This window comes from Delphinapterus leucas, chromosome 3, assembly GCF_059928025.1.
Source record: "Delphinapterus leucas isolate spDelLeu-1000000601 "Yukka" chromosome 3, BTC_Dleu_Yukka2, whole genome shotgun sequence".
Classification (NCBI taxonomy): Eukaryota; Metazoa; Chordata; class Mammalia; order Artiodactyla; family Monodontidae; genus Delphinapterus; species Delphinapterus leucas.
Genome location: NC_143131.1, coordinates 163236565 through 163261434, shown reverse-complemented (window position 1 = coordinate 163261434; position 24870 = coordinate 163236565). Strand labels below are relative to the sequence as shown.

General features: G+C 43.2%; 1 protein-coding gene and 1 pseudogene across 2 annotated transcripts; one reads left to right on the top strand and one right to left on the bottom strand.

The window, feature by feature from the left end:
• Window positions 1-1004: 1004 nt before the first annotated feature.
• On the top strand, window positions 1005-18879 carry LOC149749923 (UDP-N-acetylglucosamine--peptide N-acetylglucosaminyltransferase 110 kDa subunit pseudogene; annotated as a pseudogene). The gene is made up of 3 exons (XR_016392566.1): window positions 1005-1010; window positions 3555-6740; window positions 13206-18879. The product of XR_016392566.1 is annotated as a UDP-N-acetylglucosamine--peptide N-acetylglucosaminyltransferase 110 kDa subunit pseudogene (transcript).
• A 2505-nt stretch (window positions 18880-21384) lies between these two features.
• LOC149749922 (putative POM121-like protein 1) lies at window positions 21385-23293 on the bottom strand. Its single transcript, XM_089909871.1, has one exon. It carries the CDS (start codon window positions 22836-22838, stop codon window positions 22410-22412), a length of 429 nt encoding a protein of 142 aa, XP_089765997.1. The 5' UTR covers window positions 22839-23293; the 3' UTR covers window positions 21385-22409.
• Window positions 23294-24870: the final 1577 nt, after the last annotated feature.

The window sequence follows — 24870 nt, the reverse complement described above, 5'->3', positions numbered from 1 at the left end:
TGAGACAAAAGTGCATAACAGCTAGATGCTCATAGTTTTAATCAGTTCCCTTTGGAGTCAAGCAAAGATAGCACCTGAAATGGTAAGGGACGTTTATGCAAGGTCACCAAGATTTTTGGTGGTGCATTTGGGATATAAACCCATTTCCATAAGAATTCTTTCAGAAGTCAAATGTTTGCTTGTCAAAAAGAGCATGAACTTACTTCCAGGAAAAGTTCTTAAGAAAAAATAATTTGAGTAATGAAGAACACTGATGTAACAGTTACTTTAATTTAAGAACCCAGAAATAGAGGTAAAGAGTAAAGCAATTATGGGTTAAGAGTCTGCATAAATTCCCCTGGAAGGGGGATATGGTCAGAGATGGCAATTTGAAAACAGTGAGTCACCAAAAGTAAAAGTTTAAATTACAAGCTGTTTTGGGGGTCTTCAAGAGAGGTTTTATAGATTGAACAACAACAGCAGCAAGGATAAGATATAACGCTGTCATGTAGACTGCAGCCTGAAAAGAAAGCATTGCAGAAAAGCCACATCATCCTGAATTTATATTTCCGTGCATTTGAACAGATTGGAGAGCAGTAAAGTTGTTTTAAGAGCGAGTGATTTAAGTCAGCCAGCTTGTGAATAATACGAGATATTTTTGCATTTACATTAACTTATGTCCATAAATAACGAACTTTAACAATGAACAAAATCCATAATCCTGATAATGCTAAGAAAACTGGAAAGATACCTTTACCTTGAAAAGACAGGATAAAGAAGACAGCATAGAAATTTAGGGAGATTGCAGTTTTGGAAAAATCATATTAACATTTATTAGCTGCTACAGCTTTGAAATGTGATGATTTAAAGAAAGAAGTAGACTGTTGATTTCTAAAAGGTAATGTGTTGGCTGAAAGAGAAGAGAATCTTGTTGAGACCTAAAGTGTTCTTTTAAGGATATATTTCAATGTCATTTCAAAAAATAAACGCATTTCCCATAACAAAACAGTGAGGTTAATGGAATCATGCAGGTGAAAGCTTTTTGGCCCGAAGGAGTTCCATCCTTTGGAACAAAGTTTTATTGTTGAACACACCATGACCCAGGCCTGTGAGTGCCAGCACAGTGGCTGTTTTTACAAGATCTGGTACAATATTCACAGTGGTTCTGGCCTTAGCACTAGGCAAGGATCATTCTTTTTGTATCTTCCTGATTGCTTCCTCTACAGAAATGGGATAATCCCTCCTCTTCTAAACTGGAAAGTAGTTTCTTCCCTCAGTAAAACTAGTTTCTTCTCCAGGTTGAGCTTTTCCAACTCTTAGAGGTCTAAAATGAATGATAGGAAACATACTATATTTGCATCTGTTTTTATTTAAGAGTTATCTAAGGAGATTTATCTAATTAAATAGGAATTTCCTAACAGATGCCAAAATAAACAATCAACAAGTTTTCTTTAAAGATCATATATATTATATAACAAGATCCACCTAAGAGTTAAAATATAAGTAGGTATACAATTCAACTATTTGAAGATAATTTTTCTTCTTACCACTGAAGCAATAAGCAGGTAGTAGTACAATTTGGGGAAAACAATATTTCTGGCTTTTGTTTATTTTAATTTGTGATATTCATGAGATCTTTTGTGAAGCCTTTGGGTATATAGTAAAATTAATGGGTTTTTAACTTTGTATGGACTCGTACTTTTGTAGGTTTTAAATTTTTCTTCTGGCTTTAATTTATGCTATCTCCTTTTACTTCTTCATTTAGAAATAATGTATTTTTCTCAGGATTGCAATCTCAGTGCAGTCCTCTACTTTTCTATTTGTTGGACGTTCTCTTAGACATCTACATTTTTATCTAGTTAGTACCTTTTTAGTTTTTTATACAATTGATAAGAACTCTTTAATCTTATGAATTCTTTATATTTTCTCTTTGGAGACAAGATTTATAGGGATTTCCTTGGGCTTAAACTAGAAAGAAAAACGAATTTGCATATGAAATGTTGAAGGCTTTGTTACAAAGTGGACTAACATTATATGTATGTTTGAAATAAACTGCTTCAACCAGAGCACCTAGCTGTTAACCTCCAGATTAATATCTATCATAAAATATGTGCGTGCTTCCAACACATGGCATTGCCTCCTATTACTGCATGTCCAGGAGAAATTGTTTTGTCTTGTAGCAAAAGACATTAGCTCTTTGCACATTTTTTTTTTTTTTTAATGACAGCTATCCAAAAATCAAGCGTTCCCTTGTATGTGAGGACAGAAAAGGACAATTTTTAGACAGGTCTAATATCCAGTTGTACCTTTCAGTCACTTAGAGAGAAGGCTTAGACCCCTGAAGCCCAAAGTCACAGGTTTTTTAGGATTATGGTGGTATATACCTCCAGTTTATAGAAAAAAAAATGCGTTGTAGAAAATCCAAGTTAAATTAGGACTCAAATCCAAGTTAAATCTAGAACTAAAGTTTTACTGCCCCAAATACTTGTAAACTCTAGGTTACTGCTCTGTTGTCCATTTCATCAGTTGCAGAATATTCAAGTTAGCCTTTCAGTGCTAACAAGAACATAAAAATGCATTATGTCTAAAAGCAGAACATGATTGCCAAGGCAGATCTGCGCATTACCTGAGAGTTTGGGGGGCCACCCAAGCGGCATCTACTTGTTTGCTACTGACCTTCAGTTAGACTTGCTCAAGAATTGTTACAATGTAGTAACATACACCCTTATGTACTCTTGAGTTTATTGAAAACACACAGCAAATGTGCACACACACACACATACACACCAGCACACACCTACTCTAGAGCCTAGAATTTTAAGAGTCAGAACTTTTTACTTGCTTCTGGATTAAGATGGACCCTGTATTTCCTCAGCATGCTAATTAGAAACTCTATAAACAATTCAAAACCAGCTTAAAATTCTGTTTTACAAAAAAAAATTGATGTTAAATATTATCCTCATAGAGTTCTACTCTGACTTTTCAAATTGTTTTTTTCTCCCTTCATGGGATAAACAGTTAGGGTTTCTTCTTCTTTGTTTTTGTATCTCTCATTGTAAAAAATTCTATCTTGAAAGCTGATTTATTATTTCTTCCTTAGCATGGATGACATGGAAACAAAGATGATATTTCATCAGTCTTGTTTTTATTTAAGTTGAAAGGTTATATATTTCTACTGTCTACTGCAATACTGCTAAATATTTTTATAGTGCTTGTAAATCTTATGACATTATTTTTTTAGTTTGTATTTAAGGCATTTACTCAAAAGGGACCATATGCCTCAGTTCATGTCACTCTATCATCAGTGTGTATGGTCACTCTATTTTCTAATACTTTTAAGATTGGTTTTGGCCCCGACGTTCCTCTGCCAGATTTATTTCCTTTATTTTCCCCTATGTAGCACCATTTGGGCCATTTAATATGTAATCTCCCAACTCACCTTTATAGTTATTTTAAACATATGTATATATTTGAAATACCGAATTGTTTTGTATTTTCTAATTTTTGCAAAAGTAGTATCGACTACAAATCACATCCTATTCTTTTATTTTCTACTTTCATCTCTACACTTCCAGTGTCGAAGGCTGGACAGATCTGCCCACTTTAGTACTCTGGCAATTAAACAGAACCCTCTTCTGGCAGAAGCCTAGTCGAATTTGGGGAATGTGTACAAGGAAAGAGGGCAGTTGCAGGAAGCAGTTGAGCATTACCGGCACGCATTACGTCTCAAACCAGATTTCATCGATGGTTATATTAACCTGGAAGCTGCTTTGGTAGCAGCAGGTGACATGGAAGGGGCAGTATAAGCTTACGTCTCTGCTGTTCAGTACAATCCTGATTTGTACTGTGTTCGCAGTGACCTGGGGAACCTGCTCAAAGCCCTGGGTCGCTTGGAAGGAGCCAAGGCATGTTATTTGAAAGCAATGGAGACGCAACCGAACTTTGCAGTAGCTTGGAGTAATCTTGGCTGTGTTTTCAATGCACAAGGGGAGATTTGGCTTGCAATTCATCACTTTGAAAAGGCTGTCACCCTTGACCCCAATTTTCTGGATGCTTATATCAATTTAGGAAATATCTTGAAAGAGGCACGGATTTTTGACAGAGCTGTGGCAGCTTACCTTTGTGCCCTAAGCTTGAGTCCAAATCATGCAGTGGTACGTGCCAACCTGGCTTGTGTACACTGCGAGCAAGGCCTGATAGATCTGGCAATAGACACCTATTGGTGAGCTATTAGATTGCAACCACATTTCCGTGATGCTTACTGCAACCTAGCCAACGCTCTGGAAGAGAAGGGCCGTGTTGCCAAAGCAGAAGATTGTTATAATACAGCTCTGCGGCTGTGCCCCACCCATGCAGACTCTCTAGCCAATATCAAAGGAGACCAGGGAAACATTGAAGAGGCAGTTCGCTTGTATTGTAAAGCATTAGAAGTCTTCCCAGAGTTTGCTGTTGCCCATTCAAATTTAGCAAGTGTATTGGAGCAGCAGGGAAAACTGCAGGAAGCTCCGATGCATTATAAGGAGGCTGTTCGAATCAGTCCTACCTCTGCTGACGCCTACTGTAATATGGGAAACACTCTAAAGGAGATGCAGGATGTTCAGGGAGCCTTGCAGTGTTATACTCCTGCCATTCAGATTAACCCTGCATTTGCAGATGCCCACAGCAATCTGGCTTCCATTCACAAGGATTCAGGGAATATTCCAGAAGCAATTGCTTCTTATCGCACTGCTCTGAAGCTTGAACCTGACTTTCCTGACGGTTATTGTGATTTGGCTCATTGCCTGCAGATTGTCTGTGATTGGACAGACTATGATGAGCGAATGAAGAAGTTGGTCAGCATTGTGGCTGACCAGTTGGAGAAGAATAGGTTGCCTTCTGTGCAGCCTCATCATAGTATGCTCTATCCTCTTTCTCATGGCTTCAGGAAGGCTATTGCTGAGAGCCATGGGAACCTCTGCTTGGATGAGATCAGTGTCCTTCGTAAACCACCGTACGAACATCCAAAAGACTTGAAGCTCAGTGATGGTCGACTGCGTGTAGGATACGTGAGTTCTGACTTTGGGAATCATCCTACTTCTCATCTTATGCAGTCTATTCCAGGCACGCACAATCCTGATAAATTTGAGGTCTTCTGTTATGCCCTGAGCCCAGATGACGGCACAAACTTCCGAGCGAAGGTGATGGCAGAAGCCCATCATTTCATTGATCTTTCTCAGATTCCATGCAATGGGAAAGCAGCTGATCGCATCCATCAAGATGGTATACACATCCTTGTAAATATGAATGGTTATACCAGGGGTGCTCGAAATGAACTCTTTGCTCTCAGGCCAGCTCCTATTCAGGCAATGTGGCTTGGCTACCCTGGGACCAGTGGTGTGCTTTTCATGGATTATATCATCACTGATCAGGAAACTTCACCTGCTGAAGTTTCTGAGCAGTATTCTGAGAAACTGGCTTATATGCCCCATACTTTCTTTATTGGTGATCATGCCAATATGTTCCCTCACCTGAAGAAGAAAGCAGTCATCGATTTTAAGTCCAATGGGCACATTTATGACAATCGGATTGTGCTGAATGGCATCGACCTCAAAGCATTTCTTGATAGTCTCCCAGATGTGCAAATTGTCAAGATGAAATGTCCTGAGGGAGGAGACACCGCAGACAGCAGTAATACAGCTCTTAATATGCCTGTCATTCCTATGAATACTATTGCAGAGGCAGTTATTGAAATGATTAACAGAGGACAAATTCAGATAACAATTAATGGATTCAGTCTTAGCAATGGACTGGCAACTACCCAGATCAACCTTAAGGCTGCCACTGGAGAGGAGGTTCCCCGTACCATTATTGTAACCACACGTTCTCAGTACGGGTTACCGGAAGATGCCATTGTGTACTGTAACTTCAATCAGTTATATAAAATTGACCCATCTACTTTGCAGATGTGGGCAAATATTCTGAAGCGTGTTCCCAATAGTGTACTGTGGCTGTTGCGTTTTCCAGCAGTAGGAGAACCTAATATTCAACAGTACGCACAAAATATGGGCCTTCCCCAGAACCGTATCATTTTTTCACCTGTTGCTCCTAAAGAGGAACATGTTCGGAGAGGCCAGCTGGCTGATGTCTGCTTGGACACTCCACTCTGTAATGGACACACCACAGGGATGGATGTCCTTTGGTCAGGGACACCCATGGTGACTATGCCAGGAGAGACTCTTGCTTCCCGAGTTGCAGCTTCCCAGCTCACTTGTTTAGGCTGTCTTGAGCTTATTGCTAAAAATAGTCAAGAATATGAAGACATAGCTGTGAAACTGGGAACTGATCTAGAATACCTGAAGAAAATTCGTGGCAAAGTCTGGAAGCAGAGAACATCTAGCCCTCTGTTCAACACCAGACAATACACAATGGACCTAGAGCGGCTCTATCTACAGATGTGGGAGCATTACGCAGCTGGCAACAAACCTGATCACATGATTAAGCCTGTTGAAGTCACTGAGTCGGCCTAAATAATGACTGTGTGCACAGGAGAATTACCCTGTACCTGAGCCTCAACCTTCTGGGGGAAAGGCAACTACTTTCTCCTTATCTGTACAATACCATGTTGCAGATGGGTGACAGACAATGATAAGATAGCACAGCCAGACTTGCTTCCTGCATGATCATGATCACGATAGGGAGAGACACAAGAGATGGGAAACTGCTGCTCCACAAGGAGTCTCCATAGAATTTTGCAGCATCCAGGTGTCTGGAAGGTCTGGAAGGTAAGTCTGGAAGGTCTGATCTCCCTTGGTCTTCCATGGGATGGATGGTTAGTGTGGAAGGGAGATAGAGATTGCCCAGCCGTTTTGTGATTATCATGGATTGATTGAGTCTTCTGGATTAATATTTTTCTTTATATTTTGGGTATTGGAGCTTTTAAAAATGTTTGGTTTCAGGTATTTTTATTCATGTGAAGTGTATATGATTCTCTTGAGATAAGGTTTTAAGCTAAAATATTCCTTGTTTTAGTTTCTGAACTCTACAGATAAATGGGGACTTTGCTGGTGTAGTCTTTTTATAGGTTTTATAAACCACTTGAGCCTACATCAGTCATTTTAGTTTGTGACATAATGTTTGGAACTATCAGTGCTTTGTTGGTTTATAGATGATGGCTTAAATTCTTTTCCTGGTCCGCTTCCTTCTTCCCTTTCCCCCACTTTGAAAATTCTCCTGTAACTTGGCTAACAAAAAACCAAGTCCGATTCAAAACCTCCCGGAGTGTTTCTCTTAGCTCGAAGGGACTGTCCCTACTTGTTCCCCTCCTTGTTCCATTCCATGGGAGATAAATCACCAGGGCCCAGAAATCAGAAAGAATGTAAAATGAGACAAGCAAAGCTGTCTCCCCCCTGCACATGCAGGTTATTTTTGATGCTTCTGGGTTTATGGGTTTTCTCCCAGGGAAGTTAACCTTGAGCCGAGCGAGTCTGTAGATAATGTAAACCACCATCTGGCAACCTTCCTTTTTCTAGTCTATATAATCTGCAACTGTAGCAGGAAGGTGTGAGTCTTCCTTTGGTTCCAGAGTGAAATGCGAGTTGGAGTTGGAGTTGGAAAAGAGGCCCACAACCAAGTGTTAGAGAAGGAAATGTGAAGTCATTAGTGAAAAACCAGGTTGAAGTTAAGGTGAAGAGGCATGAGGAAATGGTCAACTGTTACAGTATTACAAAGATCATCAAGAAGCATATCCATGAATGTGGTTTGTATTGCAATCTGCTGAAAAAGAGACAAGTATCCTGGCCTGGCCTTCATGGAGATTATATTTTATTGATTCTGATAATAGATTATTGTTGAAAAGGGCCTCCTATAAATTATAACCATGCAAAGGCAGCAAGATAATTTTTTTTCTTTATGTATGTGTTTCTCATTCCTACTCAATTCTCTCTTAGGGGAAGAGAAAATCACACACCAAAAAATGTCAAGTCTCAGCTATTCCTTTTCAAAATAATTTTTTTCCAAATTCCAGTGGAGGCAATAGGTTAACTGTTAAGATTTGTAAGGCTCAAAAAGCTAGATTTTTTACAAAGTGTACCCAAATTTTATTCTATAACTAATAGCTTTGGAAAGAATGTGTCATGATGCAAAGTTGGAAAAAGCTGGTTTTTCTTCCGTGAATGACTTCAGTGTGTTGGGAGAAGAGGCAGAGAAGAAATCAAAGTAATTAAACATGGGGTGAGTTTTCCTGATAGGGGACTCTAGTGCTTTAAAATAGACTAGATAACCCTAGGGATAAGCTGAGGGTAGAACAGACCAATGCCTCATTTCCAATCTGGTACCCTGGAAGAAAACAGTGTATTTCCTTTGAAGTCTTGAGAGGTTTCTCTTCTGCTTTGTTTTGTTTTTGGTTCATTTTGTAATCAACCTTATTAAGGTATCATTTACATACAATAAAATGCAGACATTTTTAGTCAATAGTTCAGTGACTTTTAATTAATGTATACATTTGTATAACTACCACCCCCATAAAGATAGATAACAATTCTAAAACCCTAGAAAGTTTCCTCCTAGGCTTTTGCAAAAGTATCCCCATCTCCCACCCCAAGGCAACCACGGATCTGTTTTTTATCTTTAGAGATGACTTTTGCCCAGTTTAGAATTTCATGTAAGTTGAATAATACAGTAGGTGCCCTTTTGATCTGGCTTCACTTGCTCAGCATATAGTTTTTGAGATTCATTCATGTTGGGATGTTTTAAACCAGGACTTTAGCCTGGGTGGCTGATGTTGTCTGAAGGCACTTATAGGTACATCTGAGTCTCTGGCATTGTCACTGTCTGTTCTTGGCTCCGTATTTTCAACTTTACTAAGCAGCACAAGGTTGAAGTAAGGAAGATCATTGTCAGTATAATGGAGGTGAAGTGGGTTCTGTTATATAATATTCTCAGCAAAAATTGACCTGCTTGGAATCATTGTGTTGATAATTGACAAGAATACTCTTCTTCCAAAAACCTTGGTACTATAAAACTTCTAAAGGACGCTGTCCTAGGACTCTTTTAGTTTTCATTTTTTGGGAAACATTTCTGGAAAATTCAAATGTTCACAACCTGAAAGAAGCAATTATTCACCTGAAGGCTGACTCTGCTAAAGTTGAGTTGTCCGACCTTTACATGCTGATAGAAGCCAAATAGCCTTGCAAAACAATGCTCTCTTATTGGATATAAGCATATAGATTGTTTAAGATGGACGTGTATATGCAGTAAAGTGAAGAAACAGAGAATCTTTGGGTTTCCCTTGCTGGGTTTTTTTTATTTTTTCATTTAAGTTTCTATAGCGTATGCTAATAATTCAGGGTAACCTCAGGTTAGTTTTAGTTCCACTCTTTACATAAATGTTGAAGTACTCCATACCCACCGTTTTCCTACCTTCCTTCTTTTCTTCCATCTTTCCTTTCTCACTTCTTATAATCCATTATACTTAATCCTGCATTTGCTGAGGTGGCACTTAGTGTAGGAAAATACTGTGAAATTTTGCTGTTCAGAATGCATGTTGACCAAATTCTATATTGAGAAAAGGTCTGAATTTACCCAGAGTAACCCTTTCTCAGCGTCTTTGAATAAAGGCCATAGAAAGTGGGCTATATATAGTATCCTGACAGGTATGTAGAATTCATAGCAATTGCCCTCAAAGAGCTTACCTATCGTAGATGCATATGAATGCATTTAATGATTGCTTTATTGGCAGCAGTGCCATCATACACGGTCTGTTTGGTTTTATATCATTCTCATTACCTGCTGATTACCACTGTATACATTGCAAATGGAATGGTTTCTATGGCTTGTGAACTTAACGGCCAAATAATATGTAATTTATTGCACACTTTAGTGTAGAAGATGGAGACTCCATAACTTTTCGTGTGTTCTTTGCCCCTTTGGAATGTATTACCCTGAGATCAGGCAAAGTAATAAATTTATTTCAAATGTGCGTGATAGCTAAACATCAGTTAGGAATGGTGGGCAATATTTCTTCTTCCAGCAACATAACAGTGTTTAAAGACTAAGCCATTGAACGTGGAGTTACTGAACATGGGACTCAGTTCACTGGGATCCTTCTTAGAAAAATAAAGCAAAACTTGAATTGGATTTGTGTTGCTTATTCAAGTAGTAACTTATCAGCTACATCTTGAACTTAATTTGTCACAAACATTTGGTATTTTATTAACTCTCTTCCCCTTCTTCCCCCGACTCTCACGAGAATGGATCATGAGTATCTTAAAACATACTAAGTCGTCTTCCATCCCTGTTAATCTAACTACAAGAGCACACTTTCCTTATCCAATGCAACTTACTGTCTTTTAGAGTAGCTGTGCTTTTAATTCTGTACAAAATTACAACCAGCAAAGAGAAACATTTTCAAGGAGCCACCACATTGTAGAGCTTTAGAAAGAAGACTTTAGAATTAAGGGCAAATATATCAATTTATAGCTAAAGCACCTGAGGCCTAAAGTAGGCAGGTTACCATCGAGGTCAGGGAAAGTGGTGGAAGATCAGGTTTCAAGCTGAGGAAGAGTCTAGAGGGACTCAATCTGAGCAGGTCAAAAACTGAAATGAGACCACGAATGTTCTGGGAAGGCTGGCATGTGGCCTCAAGTGTGGGATTCAGACATGGAGTGGGCCCGGGGGGAACTGAGCTTCTGCAGTAGGCAGAGAAGTCCACCTCCTCTCCGGAAAGTGCCGCTGACATCAGGGAGTTGAGGGGAAAGAGCAATGAGTTCCAGTCCACCTGAGAAAGCAGGCCAGTCTGATTAACTCTGAATTTAGGCTTATTTCAGATACTTCTTGAGAAAGAACTTGGACAAGAGCAAGTCCCACGCAGCCTCTTTTAAATCCATGCCCAGTATTTTCTGGTGGAGTTGCTTAAACCCTCCAAGTGACTCCAGCATTTTAATTTCACTCTGTAAATAATTCCGACAGTTCTATGATTGATTATTTAATGGGCAAATAAGTAGGGTCACAAAAGAGTGTGAATGTATTTTACAGAATGAGGATGGGCGGAGTGGAGCAGTCTGGAACAGCACACCAATAAAAAGGGATCTTGGTAAAGAAGAATGTCTATTAGAAATGGAGAGGAATTCGCAAGGAAATTAGTACCTGACTCCACGCCCTTCTCTCTGCATGTTTAAAAGCTAGTTTCTAATTCTATTTTCATAGGAGATGTCTCTGTGATGAATTGTCTTTTACCTCCACACTAGTTATCACATGGACATATTGTGAAGTTTGTGTGAGAGAAAGCAAGTATTAGAATTTCTCTTGCAAGCAGCCATAAGCACTGCCTGGAACAGTCTAGGATAGAAGGAGAAGGAAAGGAAGGTGGAAACAAAGGAGAAAGACAGCTGATGATGCTGGAGTCTCTCGCTGGGATTTGTGGTATCTCATTTTGAAACTAAGTACAGAAAGTCAGAACTTGACTGATTGTTTCTTGATCACGGTTTGTTTTCATTTTTGCTTTTTTCGTGCTCTCTCATCAGTTATTCCAGCCAGTGCCATGTCATTTTCAGTTTCAGTAAGTAAGCATGCCTGTCTTGTTTCCATTTGCATTATTCATGCAAACGTTGATTGAACTGATGACCCCGAGTTATCACGGAAACATTAAATACACCAGTGGATACATTTCTTAATTTTAGAAAATAATTACCGAGTGAAGGTTAAAACAACTCCTCTTCATTTTGTCATTTTAAAAATACTTCTAACATGCAATACCTCATTGCCTAACAATGCCAGATAAATGAAGAATTCCTATGTATTCCTGAATGCAGGCTAGTCTGTATATTTTTTGGCAGGTATGACCGTTACCGAGGGTAACGGCCTGGTTTGCTGGCCATGTCCTGTCTCCTAGAAAGTTGTACTTTCTGTTTTCTTTCAGTTGGTCCATTGGATATCAGAGGTGAATTTATAAAACTATACTTCCCTTTACACTTACTTTGTTTTGTTTTGTTTCCCTTGAAGACTAGTTGATTGACAATGTTGTGTTTCAGGTGTACAGCTAAGTGATTCAGATATATATATATATCTTTTTCAGACCCTTTTCCTTTATAGGTTATTACAAGGTATTGAATATAGTTGCCTGTGCTATACAGCAGGACCTCGTAGTTTATCTACTTTATATATAGTATACCCTTACTTTCTGTGACCCACGCTGGTCAGACCACATAATTATTTTCACTTCTGATATAATTTTTTCCGGTCCAACCTCAAATCTTTGATAAGAAGATATTTTAAAATAAGTTTAGCATGTGTGTGCTCTAAATCCAACAGTAGTTATTAGAGATATGATTTTGCACTAGGTATTCCTCCCTTTTTTGTTCTTGGCCAACCAATTGAAAATTAGTTTTTATTTTCTGGTTGATTTGCTAGATGTTTATGACTATAATAAAAGTCTTAAATTTTGTCTCATATCTTAAAACACAATCTGAATTAGCAATGGATATTGTGCCATACATAGGGGCTGTGATATAAATATAGTTTCTAACTTCAAAAACATATAACCTAGAAGGGAACACAGACACATATGCAGCAATTATGGTAACTGCATTTGTTTACTAAGTGAAATAGTACTGAGATGGATAAAGTGCTAGCGAGCCTTGAACAGGCAAATCAGCTGCAAAAATAGATGCGCAGTTCTTTAAAAATCTTTTTAACATTTTTCCAGGTACAGGTAGAATATAACTTAGCATAAAAACGGTATGGGTTTGAGGATATGGGGAGGGGGAAGGTTAAGCTGTGACAAAGAGAGTGGCATGGACATATATACACTACCAAACGTAAAATAGATAGCTAGTGGGAAGCAGCCACTTAGCACAGGGAGATCAGTTCGGTGCTTTGTGACCACCTGGATGGGTGGGATAGGGAGGGTGGGAGGGAGACAAAAGAGGGAGGGGTTATGGGGATGTATGTATATGTATAGGTGATTCACTTTGTTATAAGGCAGAAACTAACACACCATTGTAAAGCAATTATACTCCAATAAAGACGTTAAAAATAAATAAGTAAAAGAAGACTGACTCATCCAATTAAAAAAAAAAAAGAAATTCTCTCATCCTGGATTCAAGAGAAGGGATGAAGTAAAAGGATGAGGAAGAACAAGAAGAGGAAATGTGAGCGTGGAGAGGGTAGGAGGAAGAGCAGAAGGCAAATAAGTGTATGTGCTTCTCTTGCCATCCCTGACTTTTTTTTTTTTTTTTTTTTTGGCGCTTCAGGAAAACCCAAAAGCCAGAGAAGAGCACAGAGGTGCTCACCACTGCATGTGAACAAAAAGGTGGAGAGAAGAGAATGGTGGTAATCTGCGCAGGCAACTGGAGGATGACCTGAGTGCATCTCGCCAGGGAACAGTCCCCGTTCCATAGAATCCCTGAAGATGCCAGGCTCTTATGTTTAGATGGGGGGCCGAAGGTGTCTGTGGAGTCATCACATACATCACTCCTGGAGGTGTTGTTCACATTGTGTTCTTTGTAAAGAGTGTCCCTGGTGAGGTTCAACATCTCCCTCTGCAGGACCCAGCCTTGCCCTCCCAACCCGCCAAGGTCAGCAGACAACATCCCCAGTTAATCACCAGGTGTAGTGAGATATCTGGAGTGGCCCTGGTACCCCCCAGTTCAGGCGTCCTGGGGAAAGGGTGAGGAGGACAGAGGAACCGGGGCTTCTTCTCATGCAAGCAGACAGCTCACCTGGCCCAGCGCTGCTGCATCCCTGTGGGCACACAGTAGCCCTGTCATCCGGTAGGGGACACTGCAGGATCCACACCTGGCTGGGATTTGCCCAACCCCTGGGGACCCCTCAGCCTCTGTGGAGCCCCACTGAAGGGCCTGGGTCACCTCATGGCACCATTTCTCAACCTGAGGTTCTATAGATTTTTCATAGATGTGTAAAAATTGAATACAACACACACACAAGATGAAGGCAATTCAAAGCAATGCTAATTTAGGATGAGTTAAAGGGCCAGGATTCCAAATTAATTATGACCTTAAAATTAGATAACAAATACATCTGGTTTTATTACATGCTGAAAAGCAGTGTCTTCTACAAACTTTTCATGTTGGGATACAGCAAAGCTATAGAATTTATGATTCTGTGACCACAGCATCAGGATATTTTTAAATTAAAAAGCACAGGCAAGTTTGGCTGGGGTGTTAAAGAAAGAAAAACGATTATTAGGGGAAAAGGGAACATTGCGATTCTCTGCCCACTTCCACTGTGCTGGTCTCATGATGGGCCGTGTTGCGTGTGGGCTGGAGGGACAGGGTCACTACTCCCACCTGTGTCATCAGACCTCCCACTCCTCACAGCGCCCAGGTGGGAGGGACCCACACTTTTCACCCTGGAGCCCCAGTGCCTCCCCTTTCCTCTGCATCACTTTCACTGTTCAGGGGACCAGTCGCTCGAACGCCGCCCGGCCAAATGCCCAGGTTAAATCGCCCCTGTAGGACAGGTCTCTCTGCTACCAGAACACACTTGGCAAAGAGCAGCAAACAGGCCCCAGTGCCCTGGGGATGTGAGCCCTGGGGATGTCAGGGCCCAAAGTCACTTGCAGGGTCTGAGTAGCCCCCTGGGTCCCACACACCGACCCCAGGGAGCCCACCTCCCCACTGACTCCAGTCCCTGCCTTTGTGTGGCAGGTTCTCGTCTGACTCCTGTGAAGACTGTGACCTGGAGGCCTCAGCCTGAGACTCAGAGGGGATGGAGCTTGTGCAGCGTCTGGCAGCTTAAATGAGACACGAGGCCAAGGAAGGAGGGCCGCCTCTCTGCTCCGCCTCCGCTCCTGAGTCAGGTAGTGAGTGCCGGTTACTTCCTGTCGGAGCTGTACAGATTTAGCATAATTTTAGATATATGTCTTACTTTTAACAGTGAAAGGCTGTTACATCAAACAAAATTGATCTCCTCTTTTTTTTTTTTAAACATTTCTATGTAAAATAACACACAAGTATAGAAAAGCACCCTCCGCAAAGGGAGGGCTCAGTGAATTACAATGGGCGCTGCACTCTGGGGAGCAGTAGTTCTTCCCTCTGTAAAAGCCCAGATGCTTCAGAGAAGCTCCTCTCAGCTTCCTTACTCTGGCCCCACCTCCACAGCGGAAATCCCAAAGGGACTGGATTCTCCCAGCCCTCCAGCACCCTCCACTACTTTCTCATTGTGCTGCCACACTCATTTTGAGTTATTTGTGTGTAAATCACTGCACTTGGAATATACATGGAGTAACTGACTTCATTCTTATAACCGAATAAGTTAGCACTTATTCTTCGACAGGGGGCGGCCAGAGTGCTGGGGACGTCCTGTATATTGAACTGGGTGTTGGTAACAGATGTGTTTATATTTACAAGAAACCATAAAGCTCTATGCTTAAGATCTGTGCCAATACACCAAGTAAACTTCAATTAGAAAGAGATGCCAAAAAAATTTCCCCACAAAACAAACTTCAGGGCCAGGTGGCTTCCTCTGATTTCTACCAAACATTTAAGACAGAAACGATGCCCGTCTCCTACACACTCTTCCAGAGAACAGATACAGAGGGAACACACCCACACTGCTTTCATCGGACCAGGAGAATACTGATGTCATACCAGCAGTAGATATTACAGGACAGGAGAAATTCCAGGCTAAACACTTCTGAATGTCGATGTCAAAATCCAAAAGCAAATATTAGCAGTCTAAACCTAGAGGTTTTCAGAAAGGAAGGAAACTGGGATTTCGTGGCGGTATTTCCAGTGGTTGATGTGGACAGGATCACTGGGTGTTTGGGCGCTGCCTGGGAACGTGGAGAGAAGGGACAATGCCATCGGGTTAGTGGAATGAACATTTGGTGACAGAGATTAGGAGGGCCTGGGTCATCCTCAGAGACAGTCCTGGGATGGGGTCTCTAGGCTGTGGCTATGGAGGGGTCCCTCTAGAAGGGCATGGGCCTCTCTCCTGTGCCACTGCAGGGTCTAGGGATGGATGAGGAGTTTGTAGGGGCTGGATTTTGATGAGGAAGGATGAGCAGGGAAGGTGCGCCCTCAGAGCCAGTGCGGCCACGGCCCCTCCCCAGCCAGGCCGTAGCCCAGGCTACTCAGACAGTTGCTCACATCAATAGTCAGGTGACAGTGGGGCACGCCAGCTTCACCCACTAAACCACCAAGCACAGCCCAGCAGGCCACTGTCCTGATTAATCAGCACTAACTGTGCATCCAGGGCTGGTTGTTGAAGACCAAGCTAATTTGTTAGAGACGTGCCATGTGGGCAACTGGCTTGGAGAGACCAGGGCTCTGAGCCACGTGGAGACAAGCCGACCACTGGTCAGACCACCAGGAGGCTCACCCAGTGTGTGAAGACGCTGAGGGAGGAGGGACGTAGATGGGACCCCCTGATCCTTCAAGGGACCTTCTTTCAGGGATATTTAAGAGCTGTGGGGTCAGGGATCAACATGTAAGGGAGGCAGTGGGTCAGGCTTGGGCCCTCCTGTTGGCTCAGACCCCTCCTGTCCTTGGAGCAACCATGGGGCAGGCAGGAGGCTTGGGGGGATGGAGGGAGGGGAGCCCTGGGCTCAGGAGTCCAGAGCACCATCTAGAGGATTCAGGGGTTCAGGGATTTCTGTCCCAGGGAACCAACTACATTCCTGTCCCACATCCATCTGTCATCAGCTTTGCGACTCCGGGAAAGTCACTTAAAATCTCAACATTTTAGTGCCATGTACCATAAAATATGGTTCACAGCACCTGCCATGAGTTCCCCACGGGGCTGATGTGGGGATCACAGGAGATGATGACAGATATTCTTCACAAGCTCTAAAGCATCACACCCATAACCTTCCCCACTCCCCTGCCCTGTGGCATCCAGGTCCCCTCTCTGGAGGCAGCACTACCACATTTCTTGCTTATTCTTCCAGACATTTAATATTTGAACACTTAGGTAGCACTTATGAAGTAAGCATCATTTTTCATCAGGGTCTACCTGATTTGCTGTATTAAGCTTCCTCATGTAATACTAATAAGTGGACCCTATTAACATTTCCACTATCACAGAACAAGGAACTGAGGACAGAGGGTCTGCATAACCTTCCCAGGTTCATGTGGCTTCTGGTATGATTTGAATCCAGACCATCAGGCACCAGCTCCCACTCTGTCGGTCACTGTGCTGTGCTCCCTTTCTATATTATCTCACTAAATAAAGTCATGTCCCGTGCAGTCAGCCTGCTGGCTATTTTAAGTGCACACCACATTGCAACACCCTCTTCTCAGCCCAGCTTCGATTCACGTGACTCCCCTAGACTCCCCTAGGAGGCTGGTGAACAAAGAGAACAGACGTGTGACCTGGGAATGAATTGACACCTCTGCATGGTCTTCTCCCAGCAACATATCAATAGTTCTCTCAGTTTTTGTTGTGTTTTCCAGGATCATGACTCGCGTACCAAGAAGAAAAGGAAGATTATAAAGGAATCAAACACAGGCTGCACAAGAATATCATCTGTGATCAAGATAATCTGCTGGCCATCCGCAGCGGTGGTTCAGGCACATCAGAATCAGCATCTGGCCAAACAACAGGGTAGGGACCCAAATAGCACCCCCACTGACCACTCCATTGAAGGTACTGTGGAACTAATACCAGCAAGTAGATTCAGGAGCAATGGCTGTAGTTTGTACAGCAGAGCCTGGATCTGGCTGAGGGAGGATTGGGCAGGGAAGGTGCCCACTCAGAGCCCGTGCAGCCACTGCCCACTCTTAGCCAGGCCTTAGTCCAAGCTGCTCAGACGATTGGTCAGTTTCTAGTCAGTGAGACCCTGGGGGCCTGTAACCTTCATGTGTTAAGCCACCAAAACACGAGCCCAGTAGACCCTGTTCCCAGCTAATGAATATTAACTGCTCATCATCCGGGTTTGATCAGTTGAAGATGATGCTAATTCTCTGTGCAACTGTCATGTGGGCAGTTGGTTTGGAATGTCCTGGGTTTTGAGTCAGTTAGGGAGTCAAGTAGACTACTGGTCATTCAGGGTGGTCACCTGACCACCAGGAAGTCTCACTGCAAATCAGCTGCTAGAATCAAGTGCTGAGGGGGAAGGGAGGGGAGATGCACACATATTTGGATACCCTGGTCCATCAGGGGGTCTGCATTTGGGGGAAAGACACTGTATTTGGGGTCAGGGATTGAAACGTAGAGCCAGGAGGTGGGTCCAGGTTTGAGCCATTCTCTTGGGCCAGGCACCTCCTCCGAGTACCAGCTGTCTCCCTGCAGCATTCTTGGGGCAGGAGGATGTGGGAAAGGGAGTGAGGAGAGCTCTTGGTTTGTGTATCCAGGGTATGATCTCATGTCCATGTGTTCCGGAATCTCTGTCCCTCCCCTGCCTCAGACCCATCACTCATCAGTGTTGTGACGCTAGACAAGTTACTCAATCTGTCTAAATTTCAGTGCCCTGAACCATAAAATATGGGTCACAGCCCCTACTCTGCCCACCCCACAGTGCATCACAAGAAATAATATTCTTTCCATGAGCTCTAAAACTTCTTACTCGTGTCATCAATGTGAAAAAGTAGGCTCTATCCTCCTATTTGTAGCCTCCTAGGTGCCCTTTCTGGAGACAGCCTACTTATTCTTCCAGGCATTTAATACTTGAACATTTATGTAGGTAGCACTTATGAAGTACCCATCATTTTTCTTCAGGCTTTGTATTTACTAATTTTTAGCCTCAGAACATAATACGAATAAGCAGGTCCTACTAATATTTCCATATCCCTGGCCAGGGAACTGAGAAACAGAAGAGCTAAGTAACTAACCTTCCCAGGTACACATGGCGTTCGAATAGGATTTGATTTCAGGCCATCAGGCACCAGCACCCATACTCTCCCTCATTGTGTTGTGCTGACTTTGTACTTGTCTCATGTAAATAAAGTTATTTTCCCCATGTGATCAGCCTGTTGGGTATTTTAAGTGCACGCTAAAATGCAAGGTCCATCTTCATAAGCCCTACTTTGATTCAGGGGACTCCCCGGGCAGCTAGTAATAAGGAGATCTGAAGTTTCACCTGTGAATAAGACTTTTGCCAGGAAGATGTCAACACCTCTCACTATTGTGAATGTATTTCCTAGGAGCTTGTTTCAGGAATATGAAGAGAAAAAGACAAGGATTCAAACCAAGGATACCATATGGGGATTGATCCTCCGTGAAGAAAATATACTGGCTGGCCCTCACCGTCATTCAACAGCTCAAAATGAACATCTAGTCCCAAAGGGTTGAGCCTCAAATATCATCCCATACAAGCCACTCCATTGAAGTCACTGTGAGAATTCCATCCTGAAACTGATCAAGAGTAATGACTATAAAAAGGTTGTCATATTATCTTTTGATTGAGATATAATTCACATTTTTTTTAACTGTGTGATTCAGCTGCTTTTAGTGTGCTCAGGTTTTGCAATCAACATCTCTAATTCCAGTACATTTTCATCATCCCCAAGAGAAACCTCATACCTAGTATCAGTCATTCTCATTCTGTCCACCCCTTTCACCCCAGCCCTGGGTCTTTCTGTCTCTATTGATTTTCCTATGCTGGACCTTTCATATGAATAGAACCACACAATGTGCGGACTTCTGTGTCTGACTTTTGCAGTAAGCAAAATGTATTCAAGGTGCATCCAGGTTGTAGCATGTATCTGTCCTTCACCCTTTTAATGGCTGAATAATATTCATTGTATGGATATAACACATTTTATTTTTCCATTCCTCAGTTGGCGAATAGTTGGGTTGTTTCCACTCTTTGGCTATTATGAATAATGATACGACAATATAACACTCATGTACAAGTTTTTGTGTGAACATATGTTTTTTATTTCTCCTGGACATATACCTGGGAGTGGAGTTCCTGGGCCATATTGTATCTCTGTGTTGAACTTTTTGAGGAACGGCCAAACTATTTTCTTTTTCGTATTTGCACCAGCAATGATTGAAAGTGCCAATTTCCCCACATCATTGCCAACGCTTGTTTTTAAAAAAAATTATATGGCACAATAGTGGGTATGAAGTGGTGTCTCACTGTGGTTTCAGTTTGCATAATTTTGACTTATAATTTTGCACATGTTTTCATGTGCTTATTGGCAATTTGTGTCTTCTTTGGAGCAGTATCTGTGCAGATTCTTTTTCTCATTTTTAAAATTTGGTTATTTGACATTTTATTCTTGAGTTGCCAGTGTTCTTTACATATTCTGAATACTAGGCTTTATCAGATATATGACTTGCAAACATTTTCCTTCATTCTGAAGGTTGTATTATGTCTTTCTGGATGGTGTTCTTTGAAACACAAAGGATTTTAATTTTGATAAAGTCCAATTTCTTTTTCCTTTTGTTGTCTGTGCCTTTGCTATCATATTTAAGAGTTCATTGCCAAATCCAAGACTATGAAGATTTATCCCTTTTTTTCTTCAGAAATTTGTATAGTTTAGCTCTTATATTTAACTCTTTGATCCATTTTAAATTCAAAGTCTATTTTGTCTGATATTGGTATAGACACTCCTGCTCTCTTGGTTACTATTTGAGTTTTCTCACTGAGTTTGGAATTCCCTTTTCTATCCTTTAACTTTCAACCTGCTTGAGTCTTTTGATCTCAAGTAAGTCTCTTGTAGACAGCATATAGTTGGATCATATGTTTTTACCTATTCCGCCAATCTCTGTATTTTGATTGGAGAGTTTAATGCATTTACATTTAAAGTAATTGCTGACCAAAAAAAGACTTATTTCTGCTATTGTGCTGTTTCTTTTCCATCTGCCCAAAGCTTTTTTGCCCCTCATTTCCTGCATTCCTCTCTTTCGTTGTGTGTGTTTAGCTGATTTCTTACAATACAATATTTAAATTACTTTCTCACTTCCTTTTGGGAATATTCTATAGCTCTTTTCTTTGTGTTTACCATGGGGATTACCTTTAACATCCTAAAATTAAAACACTCTAATTTGAACTTATACCAGGTTAAACTCAACAACATCCAAGTTCTTGAAGCTAAAAGAGCATCCTACTATCTCAATGCAAAAGACCTTCTCCAAGACACACTGCAGTTTCTGCCTGGCTGGGACATTGCCCCAGAGTGCGGTTAAGTTGAAGGAGTCGAAGGAGGCATACATTTCCATCCTCTGGATCACTGCTCACCAAAAAATACATAATGCCAGGCACATATGTAGTTTTGAATTTTCTAATGAACACACCAGGAAAATAAAAATGGTGGAGTCAATGTAAATAATAGATTTTTAATTCAGTATCTGCAAAGTGTTCGAATGTTTACATGTGGCACGAGAACTGTGGTCATATTACGAGGGCTTGAGAGCCGCATGGAGCAAGATAGAAGACAAACAGCATGCACTTGAAACTCTAAGAAGTGAACGCTAACAGGCAGATGGGGCCTGGAAGTCCAAAGTTGAATAACAGCCCGTAACAGGGTGATTATGGTGGGTTTTTTTCCTGCCTCTGTCTCCCAGCTTACGCAAGGCACGCAAAGTCCAGCAACAGCTGAAAGTTAAAACCATGGGATCAACCTTTTATTTCTAGCCAGACAAGTGAGAAAGTGGGGGGCTTGGATGTTGAGGAGTGAGGGGGTCATCCCCATTGGTCTTTTTCTCCCCAGTTACCACATCTCCCCTGCAACCTCAGTGATGGCAGAGGCCTTCACTGAGAAATGGCCTGTGTCTCTGGACAAAGGAACAGGTTAAGAGACTCCTATTGTTTGAAGAGTGTGGGGGCATGCCCGTTATTTTCCTTTCTTTTCTCTTGCTATTTAAATTGACAAGAACAGACACTACACTTGATCTTAGCCAAAAGCCTGAGATGAAATAGACAAAATAAACTTTAAGCTAAAATTACTGTCAAGTATAAATTTTACTAATATAGTAATCCCAAAGGACCAAAGAGCAGGGCAGTGGCTTTATTGAGAACCCAGGATTTCCGAGTGTCCACCGTGCTCAGTCACTTTTAAATCATCAGCACAGCCCTATAATTCAGAGATTTAGGTGAAGTGACTTGCCCACGGTCACACAGCTAAGTGAGAGTCTTGTGGGACCAAGAGTAACTTTTGCAAAGGCGTCTCTTGCTATACTTAATCACTGCCACCATCTGACACTCACATTCTTTCTTTTTATACTATTCTGTTTCCTTGGGTCAAAGAATCCGACGCCTGAATTAAGGTTAAATAGGAGTTAGTGGCAGATCAAAAGCCAAAATCGCTTCAAGATATTCTTTTCATTCCCCCAAGTAATGCCTTTAGTCACAAAAATATAGAACAACATAGACAATTACAAGTCAAGTGACCTTAGTGTTCACAGGCAAGCACTAATACATTTTAATGTACCATGATCATATTAAAATAGAAATAACTATGAAACATTTTCTGCGGAGAAGCAGCCCCTGCGGCAGGCAGCAGAAAGGGACAGGAAGGCTGCATGGCGCCCAGGCCCCCAATGGCCTAGGTCTCACCCTGCAGCGCACTGTTGATGTGCCGGAACGCTGCTTCCTTCTCGGAGTCTAGGTCTTCAGTGGCGACAGGGAAACCCAGCTCAGGGCCTGGGGGCAGCCTCAGAGGCTCCCCTCGCCGGTGCGGCAGCAGAGGAATCCTGCGTTTTCGGGGCCTGGGACTGTCAGATGTGCGGGAGCCCTTCCTCCAGGGCCCTTTCTGCCCTCTTGCTGCCTCTGCATCTTTGTCAGGCTGGCTTTTCCTCCGGTAAACCACCGGAGCTGCAGAGGGCGACGGAGGGCCCTCCTCGCTCCCTTTCTTTGCAGACTTCTGGGGCAGCCCTTGCGGTATGGCGGGACCCCTCCTTCTCTTCACTGGCGGGAAACCTCGGGTGGAGCTATATGAGCTCGTGATGGCGTTTCTTTGGGGGCAGGAGCTCATACAAGTGGTCTACAGTTTCCTGGTGGATCTGTCTTCTGCCCACTTGGCGTGGAGGTCTCTCTGCAGAGGTCCAGGCCTGGGCACGAAGAAAGAGCCCCCCAGGGGCCTAAATGCAGATCGTGCGCCCCCGGTGTCATCGGGGCCGCTTCTCTGGTCTTCGTTCCTCCCTGTGACTGTGGGGACTTCCTCCTGCTTGGCCATCCCTTGCCCGCTCTCTCCCAGGGCCCTCAACACCGTCTTCTCGGTGCTGTAGTTCGGGACACAGCTGGGTGTCGTGGCCGGCACTGGCTGCCCCCGCGCCACACTGACAGTGACTGTGTCCACTGCGGACACTGAGCTGCGGGACGTCGTGGAGGTGCGAGCACCCATCACTGCCTTCTTCCGATGGCCTCGCCTGCAGATGGAGATAAGGACCCCCAGAAAGGAGCGCAGGGTCTGCGGGATGGTAGAATGTGGCCTCAGAGACTCTGTGGCAAAGCGCAGATGCAGAGTCACTGGACACTTGTGGGCTGGCCTGCGAGTGGATAGCCAGCCATAGACAGCTGGGTGACCCGGGCCGGCCACGGTAAGTTGGTGGGCGTGGGGAGCGGGCTGGGGGCAGATGAACCCTCCTGGCAGGTGCTGATCCCCCAGTGCCCGGGGCGGGGGTGAGGGGCAGGGCCTACCTAAGTAACTGCCCCTAGAGAACTTGGGTGAGGTCGGTCCTTGGATAGAGAGCTGGGCTCCGAGCACTCTCCTTCAGCTGCCAACTCGGCCAAAATCGGAGTGCGCTCTCTTTGGCCTGTTGCTGGGATGCAGCTCTGGAACCTGTGAGCGAACAATGGGCGTGCGTTGGCGGGGCGCAAAAGTTTAGGGAGGGGTGGCGCATGCGCAGAGTACACGTCAGGCCCTGGGGCGCACAGGTGAGGATGCGCGCCCCTGGACCGTCTAGCGCTTCTGAATCTCCCCGGGGGTCTGAGGGCTGGAGGTGTTTGCCTTGAGGGTGATGAGCTTCTTGGCAGGGCAGCTGCCCCTTCTCCCCCGGCCGGCTCTAACTGTACAGGATGGGTCCCCGGCCACCAGAGCAGGAAAGCTGGAGAGCAGGGTACCTGGCTCAGCAGCCGCCGCCCGAGGTGGCAGATTTGGCGTCAGCGCCTGTGCGTCCACCTGCCCTCCCACCTGGTAACATTGGAGGAGAGAGCCGCTAAGAACAGAAGTGCAAAAAAAAGAAAAAAAACCCAGAAGTGCCCAAGCCAACCGGATCCTGCTGGGGTGACAACTGAAGGGGCAGGCAGGGCGGGCTGGGAGGGACATATATACCAGGTCCAAACCCAGAAAGATCTGAAATGCACGAGTCAGAATGAAAGTCCAGAATCATCCTTGGGCTTTGGGCTGAGCTGGAAGTATAGCCAAACTCTTCAAGGTCTCCAGCTCCACCTGCAGTTTCTGCCTGGCTGGGACATTGCCCCAGAGTGCGGTTAAGTTGAAGGAGTCGAAGGAGGCATACATTTCCATCCTCTGGATCACTGCTCACCAAAAAATACATAATGCCAGGCACATATGTAGTTTTGAATTTTCTAATGAAGACACCAGGAAAATAAAAATGGTGGAGTCAATGTAAATAATAGATTTTTAATTCAGTATCTGCAAAGTGTTCGAATGTTTACATGTGGCACGAGAACTGTGGTCATATTACGAGGGCTTGAGAGCCGCATGGAGCAAGATAGAGGACAAACAGCATGCACTTGAAACTCTAAGAAGTGAACGCTAACAGGCAGATGGGGCCTGGAAGTCCAAAGTTGAATAACAGCCCGTAACAGGGTGATTATGGTGGGTTTTTTTCCTGCCTCTGTCTCCCAGCTTACGCAAGGCACGCAAAGTCCAGCAACAGCTGAAAGTTAAAACCATGGGATCAACCTTTTATTTCTAGCCAGACAAGTGAGAAAGTGGGGGGCTTGGATGTTGAGGAGTGAGGGGGTCATCCCCATTGGTCTTTTTCTCCCCAGTTACCACATCTCCCCTGCAACCTCAGTGATGGCAGAGGCCTTCACTG